The sequence below is a fragment of the Nestor notabilis genome, unplaced genomic scaffold (genome assembly GCF_000696875.1).
Source record: "Nestor notabilis isolate BGI_N333 unplaced genomic scaffold, ASM69687v1 scaffold2672, whole genome shotgun sequence".
In the NCBI taxonomy this organism is placed as follows: domain Eukaryota; kingdom Metazoa; phylum Chordata; class Aves; order Psittaciformes; family Psittacidae; genus Nestor; species Nestor notabilis.
The window spans coordinates 1-8,559 of NW_009918583.1; the positions used below are offsets into that span (position 1 = coordinate 1).

The 8,559-nt window shown below is 38.8% G+C and overlaps 1 protein-coding gene across 1 annotated transcript in view; it reads left to right on the forward strand.

The window, feature by feature from the left end:
* The first annotated feature begins 25 nt into the window (after positions 1-25).
* The window catches only part of LOC104402008 (cysteine-rich with EGF-like domain protein 2-A), a 10,595-nt gene continuing 2,061 nt past the window's right edge, over positions 26-8,559 (forward strand). The window contains exons 1-8 of the mRNA XM_010009769.1: positions 26-169; positions 1,042-1,124; positions 2,046-2,156; positions 2,692-2,783; positions 3,566-3,742; positions 5,024-5,122; positions 6,703-6,780; positions 7,626-7,719. Of these exons, the coding sequence (XP_010008071.1) occupies positions 26-169; positions 1,042-1,124; positions 2,046-2,156; positions 2,692-2,783; positions 3,566-3,742; positions 5,024-5,122; positions 6,703-6,780; positions 7,626-7,719 (878 nt within the window). The remainder of the gene's footprint in view (positions 170-1,041; positions 1,125-2,045; positions 2,157-2,691; positions 2,784-3,565; positions 3,743-5,023; positions 5,123-6,702; positions 6,781-7,625; positions 7,720-8,559) is intronic.

Below are 8,559 nucleotides of genomic sequence, written 5' to 3' on the forward strand. Positions count from 1 at the left end.
TGCGGCCCCGGGGGTGCTCGGCTCTATGTCCCGCGCCTCTTGCTGCCCCTCGGCCGGGCTCCGGGAGCGCTTCCGCGGGTGTTCCGGTGCTGACAACGTCTGGCCGAGCCGGCACACGGCAGCCCCCTGCTCCCGGCTTAGGCAACAGTTGTGTTCCTTTAGTCGGCAGGTTACAGAGCTCTTCAGAACATCAAACCAAAGATGTTCTGATGGTTCAGTGCAGAAAGAGTTGCTGTGCTGGTCTTACCGCACTCGGCTTCTAAATGAAGAGCCCCTAAATCCACTAAAACTGTCTCTTTCTACTTTCAGCAGCCCTACGTCACGGCACAGTAAATGCAATGCAGGCAGCGAGGGGCTGCTTCAGCTTGTGACAGTTACTTAGAATCATAGAATGGTTTGGGTTAAAGATCATCCAGTTCCAACCCCTCTGCCACGGGCAAGGGCACTCTCTAGTAGACCAGGTTGCTCTAAGCCCCGTCTAACCTGGCCTTGAACACTGCCAGGGATGGGTAATACTCTTTGTATGTGTATTCGTTGTTGTAGATCACTTTAACTATGGAGATTTTGTGCAAAGTATGATTTGATAAGCATTGGCCTAGTGTCTCAGAGAAGCTGTGCTGATCACGATCAATTATCCTGTTGTGTGTTTAAGTTAAAACATGGTCAAGATTGGTCCCAGTGCTGTCAAAACTGAATGAAGTAGAGGCCCTGTTCAGCTGATTAATTAAGTTCCTGAAAACTTAAAAGACAAGGGTATAAACTTTCATACTTGTATGTTTTTGATGCAAATGAAGACTGTAGCAAGGCCTTGTTAATCCTTTATGAAAATTGAGTCATGTTATGCTACCACACTTTCTCACATTTCATGTTGTCACTTGCTGTTTTTTTCACTTAGTAATTTGACCAGCAGCTTCTGAGCTTCCCTGAAGTTTCTGCATGACACTTTCTGCAATTTTCATATAAGCACTTCCTATTGCCCTTAATTTTTGTTAGAAACGAACTCTATGTAACTTGCATTCTTTTGGCACTGTTTGTTTGTAGGGATTAGCAGATACAGCTAAAAAGAACTTTGGTGGTGGAAACACTGCTTGGGAAGAAAAGACACTGTCAAAGTATGAGTCCAGGTAAGCTGTCTCCGTACGTCCGTTTTGGCTACATTTCATGTCCACTGTGTGTAACTTCACTGCCCTGGTGTTTGGAATTTAAATATTATATGTTGCAGCTAGTTTCACATCTGAGCCTTAAGTTCTTGTTGATTAAAATGTAACATTACGTTGTAATGTAGAGATTACAGTAAAGACTGAAACCCCTTATTAATGCCTTTATTTGCCTTGTTCCGATAAAAAAAGTTAATACCAGCATTTATCATGGTAGGTTTTTTTTCTATTTACTTATTAAAGTTGTAAAATGAGGATCTTAAATAATGGTCACTAACAGTCATAAAACGTGCGGAGTACTGCAATGCTCTTGTTTGGGAATTAAAGGAGTATCTCCTCCCTAGAGTTGTCGCTATTTGAGTGCCAAACACAAAACTAGAAGAGGTGCAAATTACTGTTCTCTTTTGTAAATAGGTTTGGTTACTGAGCAAAGTGATCTGGTATCTTTCTTCCAAATTTCAAATTCACTTCTTAGTCGTAGTTGGAGCGTTGAGATGTAAGGGTGGGGTTTCCAAACCTCCGTTACTGTGAGCTTTGTGGGCTTGTATCGGATATTAACGATACATGAACCTTGTTATTGAACTTAGGAGGAAAATACGGCAGTCAGTGTTTTCTGGAAAGCTGAAAATCTGTCAGACCTATAATCTGCAGACATAATAAATGCAAGCAAGCCAAAGTGGTTCTTGTAGTCATCCTTCTAGTTTGTAGTGTTCATTAGTTCTTCATTCTGATATTTGCTTTGTTTTGGAACTAATTCAGAACACACTATAAACTGATAAAGTATTCTAGGCTGAAGTCTAGCTTCTCTGTCATATCTTGAGTGGTGTCAAATGTTTAAATTAAACTTATGTTTAAATTAAAGTTAAGATTTTTCTTCTCTGCTTGTAGCGAAATCCGTCTTGTAGAGATCATAGAGAATCTGTGTGACAGTAGTAACTTCGAATGTAACAACATGGTAGAAGAGCATGAAGAACATATAGAGAAATGGTGGTTCAAACTGTAAGTATTTTTTTTTTTTTTTTAATTTTTTTTTATGGAGATATTTGTGTGGCTAAATTATCTAAGAAGATGAACAACTGATGTTAAATCTTGTGCCTGAACCGTAGCAGTATGGGCAATTCGTAATTATCCTTTAAGAATTACCATTGTGTTCAGCCTGAGTTCTAATAGCATGTGCTGCTGTACTGTGTTCTTTTTATTTTCAATTCCAGAAGTGTTGCACCAAAACATCCAGTCTGGCTTCTCATTCACTGTCTACTTAGTTACCAGTGGGGTGTCGAGGCAAACTAACATAGGAAAACTTTCAGGTTTATTACTTCTTTTGTTTTCCTTTGTCATAAAACTGCCTTCATCTCGAGTTGAAGGACTTCTAGAAATTTCCTGAAGTAAGATTGTCTTTAGAACAGAAAAACCAGGTTCCTAATCTGTCACTTGGAATAGATTTCTGTACTGCATTGTGCAGGTTCAGTTGTGTGAGTTGGCTTTTAAATAATCTTCATTCTTTTTCTGGTAAATGAATGTCTTTCATATACAGGAAGAAGAAGTATCCTGATTTGTTTAAGTGGTTTTGTATAGAAACAATAGAAGTTTGCTGCCCTGCTGGAACATATGGACCAGATTGCCTTGGTAATTTTTCTTTTGAAAAATACGGTAGCAGATACGTTCTTTTTATGGGTTTTATCTTTCATCATATGGAAAAATATGTGAAGTAGGATATTTTGTGTGAGACCAGCTGCTGTGTAGTATATACCTGGCTGCTGCCTCGTAGTTAGGTAGCTGCACTGTGATCCTGCTTGAAGGAAAAAAAAGTCTTCTGAGCATGAAGTAACATGCAAAGCCAGCAAGGGTACTTAAATTTACAGAATTAATCTGATCTCACATCCACACTCCCTGTGACATTGAGTCTGGTATTACGTGGCCTTTCAGAAGCTACGTAGACAACGATTCTTGACCAATTTCAAGAGTAATATGGCCAAAACACACTTGGGGATTAAATTAAAAAAATCACAACTGCGGATTAGTTAAAAAGGCAAAGTAGGTGGGAGACAATTGGATGAAAGTAAGGTCTTCAATGCAAAAGTGATACAAAGGATGCATTTTGGCCCCTGAAGCTTGTATAATGTACAGATCTCTAAAACCTTGCACCTCGTTAGAGGCCTCTTATGTTGTTAAAAGTTGTGGTGATTCCCAATATTAATCTAAATGATTGCTAGTAGGTTTTTCCAACTGCAGTATGAGCATTCTCAGAAATCCAGAGTAAAGAAAGATACCAACTTTATTTGGGAAGTTAGGAATATATATAGAATCATAAACCATGGTCTTTACCCAAAATTAAATTTATAACTGAACTTTTCTGGAGATTGTTTTCTTTTAACATCTGATTTAAAAGTATTTTTGATCATTTTTAGCTTGTCGTGGTGGATCGGAAAGACCTTGCCATGGGAATGGGCACTGTGATGGTGATGGTACCCGGGGTGGAGATGGCTCATGTAGCTGTAACAAGGAATATACAGGAGATTTTTGTTTGGATTGTTCTAATGGTTACTACAACACCTTGAGAAATGAGACACATTCTGTTTGTACAGGTAGCAGTCTTTGACATGCGCTTAGATTTTCGTCTTCCTCAGTTTTTGTAAAGAAAACTAGAAACAATTTAAACTGACAAATGTAAAAACAAAAAAAAACCCAACCAACCTACAGTTTGGTCACTCAGCTTTAACCATAAATAACAAATGACATATCAGTCAGTTTGGTGGAATTGTAAGGTTTTGCTGATCATCCTTCCACACAGCCCTTCATTAAATTTTATTTTAAATTTTTTTTTTTTTTTCCCCTGCTTTAAATTAAGAAGCAGAATTCATCAATGTCTTGAGGGAGGTGGGAAGGAAGAGCAAGCTTTGCTGCCCCCCACCAAGTAGTGTACAAAAGTCTCAAGCTGAAATTGCTGCACAGTGGACAACTATGAAAGCTAGGTTTTCCTGATGTTTTCCTCATGGTAAGCTTTACTGGAGCAAATGGGCATGAATACAGCTGATCTGTACTGTCAACCACATAGATTCCGGTTAAGTATGTCTAAGCTTAATTTTGAAACAACATCATCTGATTTAACATCGTGAATAATAGTTTTGCAGCAACTAAACCCTGACTGTGGCATCTAATAAGATTGGTTTTCAACATGGACTATGTTGGATTTTGGTTTTATTTATTTATTTATTTATTTATTTATCTGGCTGTGTAGTAATTTTTCTGTATGATTTGTTTTATTTTACAATATTACATGCATATGTTATATTGTGTTAGATATTCATTCAATATATATAATATAATATGCATATACAACTGGATTTCTAGTATGTTTCTTTCTGAAGTTCTTCAGCCTATTATCACTTCATATACTGCTCTCACACTTGCAAATGAAGTAGTCTGAGGATTCATTAGGTGTGAGTGCTAAGTCTTGTGTTTAAAATGTTGTTCCAGCCCTGAGAGGCTGAGCAGACTTTACATGCTTGATCTCTTCTTCCCAAATATTTTTTGGAATTTGACCTGCTGCTTGTAATCACTAGAATTTCATGGCACTGTTTTAAGTGGTGCAGGTGACTGTAATAACTAGGTTTGTCTGCTTAGGGTTTGGGTTTGGTTTTTTTGTGTGTGTTTTCTGGGGAGATGTTTTTGTAGGATAGAGCTGCATAATTGTAAATGATACCCCATAAAGCCAGGATTTAATCCTGTGAATGGGAGGGTCAAGCTACTAAAATACGATACCTTCCAGTGAATCCTAAATAAGGTTTCTCCTTGAGAATTTGTGCGCCCAGACTTGTCTTGGAATCTCTTAACAAAGCTCAGAATGTAGTTTCCTTTTTTCTCAGCCTGCCACACTGCCTGTAAAACTTGTACTGGTTCAAGTAACAAGGACTGCCAAGACTGTAAAGAAGGCTGGATTAAAAACGAAGAAGCAGCTTGTGTGGGTGAGTAATGCTTGGTAGACTTCAAACAGGTCTTGTAGTAATACTCGCTACTGAGATTAGGTGATGTCACATTGAGTTTATTGGTTTTTATGGAAGTGTTCTATCGGTTTAGATTTTCTGTAGTTTGTAGTCTTTCTCTCCTAACTTGTTGCAAGGAAGTATTTCATCCCCATTGATCTCCTGGTGATTATAGTTGTCTTTATCAAACTGTTCACGGTGTATCTTTCTAGGTTAGTGGAATACAGATAGCAGCAAGTGGGGCATTCCTTTTAAGACATGGGTTTTGTGTTTATTTGAAAGATAAACAGTGCCCTGCTCTCAATTTGAACTATTTTGTCAACTACTGCAAGATTCCCGTCAGCTTATCTACATATTTTGTAGTAATTGTGCAACTGTCTTCAATTACTGTATGTTTGTAAGTGCTCAACCCTAATAGAGATCAGCCATTTCACTAAAAGCCAGGGCATACTAACTTTTCCTGTTGTTGCAGAGAAATGCTAGGAGATAATCAAGCTCAGTGCTTCCATTAATCTCCTGCCTAGAAACACTAAAGGAAAATTCCAAATACTAAAAGTACTCCCAATGCAGTAATGCACAAGGAGGGGGAGGGTAACACATTCCATTTAACTGGTTGAATTTGACCCTTAATATGATGTTTGGAAACAGTATCTTAGAAATTATGTGGACGCTGCTTCTTTTTAAAAGTGCTAATGAGAACTAGGATTTGAATTGCAGCTTCTGCAATAGCTGCTTAGGTAACTGTTGAACATTCCAAGAGCATTTTCAGGATGCTCCAGTATTGCCTTCTGTACAGCTGTTTTTTCCAAATTATCATTGCAACTGATAAAGTATAAATTAATTGAGAAATCAGTATGAATGATGTCTGCAGCAACACGATGAGACAGACAGCAAGGGGACAGAAATAGTGTTTTTCTGTTTGAATTTTTTAGCTGTGAGTACTGTTGTGCCCTTTCCTTGAAATAACCAGACTAGCATCTTTTACCTTCCCAGGTAGAACTGGTTTTCAGCTTGGCTGGTCCTAACCATAACTTGGCTTTCTCCAGTTCATTTTATGTAAAAAAAATTAAGCAGTGTAGGTGCGTGCATTTGTGTAACTTAAAAAGTTCCATAGGTTGGCAATATAGGGGTAGAGAAATAAACCATATTCCAGAGGAGTAGTCTGCTTTTCGTTACGGTGTTTGCATAAAAAGCATAAATGCATGCAAAACGCAGACTTGAAAATAGCAAGGATGGCAGGTGTTCTGGAATTCTTATTCAATTTGAGCTCTTGAATTTCTGAATGTTGGTTATTGTCATCACAAAACATCTTCTGAGGATCAGTTTTGGTTTGTTAATGTTAAGGTGAATAAAACAGTGTATGTTACCATGTTACCTTTGTGTCTGACATGTTGCGTATCTGGTCCCGAACTCATTGTTAACAATACTCTCAATGTAGTCAGTTTAAGTTTATAGCTTCTGTGGGCCAGTTCTTATAAGATCTCGAAGCACAGCACTGAAGTATTAATCTGGCTATTTTGATCATTACTATTTTAGGTAACGTGTCACTTTTTATCTTTCAGATTTAGATGAGTGTGCTGCTTCTCCTTGCAAAGATCACCAATATTGTTTGAACACAGATGGATCTTTCTCATGCAAAGGTTTCTTTTTAATCTGCTGTTGCACTTAATGATGTTAAACATCATTAAGATGGTGCACATCTTGTAACCTAATCTAATGCCAGACATAATGCTAGAAAGGGCATGATACCAAAAGGCGTTTAGTACAGTGTGGTCTGGGCCCGACTGGGCATGGGGAGTATGAGGCAAGCAAGAGATTTCTGGTTATTTCTGCTCTGTTTTTGTGAGACCCCACCTGGAGTACTGCGTTCAGCACTGGGGCCCCCAAGCTAAGAACGAAGTTGACCTGTTAGATTGAGTCCAGAGAGGGGCTAAGAGGATGATCAGAGGGCTGGAGCACCCCTCCTGTGAAGACAGGCTGAGAGAGTTGTGGCTGTTCAGCCTGGAGAAGAAAAGGCTCCAGGGAGGCCTTATTGCAGCCTTCCGCTACATAAAGGGAGCCTACCAGAAATCTGGAGAGGGACATTTTACAAGCATGTGGAGTGATAGGACAAGGGGGAATGACTTTAAACTTAAAGAGGGCAGATTTAGATTAGGTTTTAGGAAAACTTTACTGTGAGAGTGGTGAAACTCTGGAACAGGTTGCCCAGAGAAGTTGGAGATGCCCTATCCCTGGTAGTGTTCAGGGATGGGTGGTGTGGCAGGGTGATGTGATGGCAGGTTGTATGGGGCTTTGAGCAACCTGGTCTAGTGGAAGGTGTCCCTGCCCATGGCAGGTGGTTGGAACTAGGTGATTATAAGGTCCTTTCCAGTTCTAACCATTCTGTGATTCTGTGACTTCCTGTGTTGGTAAGCTAACTGACTTTAAGGGTGGTACTTTAAACCTCAGATACCTGAATTTTATGCTTAAAATATTTTATCTTTAGCATGTGATGCCAGCTGCATAGGTTGCACAGGGGAAGGTTCTGACAAGTGTAAGACCTGCGCATCTGGGTACACAAAGGAAGATGAAAGATGTACAGGTTGGTGGATTTAGCAGTTCATGGTAGAACACCAGTTAGCTCACTCTTGGTTAGCCACACTAAGGAGCTGTTAACTGCATTTGTGTTTGTCTGCTTCAGTTTTCAAGCCTATCAAAATGAACTCAGTTGTTGTGGTATTAGCAATGAATATTTTCTTTATAACTTCCCTTATATTATTGAGCTAATACGTATGGCAAAGATTAAAGGTGGAATATTCCTAAAAAAGGAACAAAGTATTTTATAGTGGCTTGAGGAAACAAATACACGAGTCTCTTGTCAGTTATCTACCACTCTGATAGATGCGTGCATCTGTATTCGTTTTGTAACAGAAAAGAAGCAGCACAATGGGGCTTCTCTTGGCTTTCTGTTAATCCGCTAATGTCCAAGTTCAAATGATATTAATTCATAGTGAATTATAACATGTAAAATGATAGTAAAAAGAGTGGAATTACAGTTTCTCTGTGGGGACGAGCAGAAGGCACACACGATATTAGGGAGATGTTAATTATAGTGAAGTAATATTTACATGCTTCCATCCCTTTAGTTATACTTTGATGTCATCAATAGGAAATGACTATGGGAAATCTTTAGTAGGTTGAGTGTTGCTTATTTCTCCCCGTAGGGGCCTGCAAAACATAAAAAGCCCCAGTACTTTCTGGATAAATTTGAAACTCAATCTAAATCATAAAAACTATAACAGATTATTTTAACAGAAGTTAAATCTGCTGCAGCAGCATTCTCCTTCTCAGTGTTATTTATAGTTGAACTGAATTTTATGTGATTGAGCCTCAAGTAAGTTTTATAACAAAATAACAGCAGTGGACTCTTTCTTTCCCTA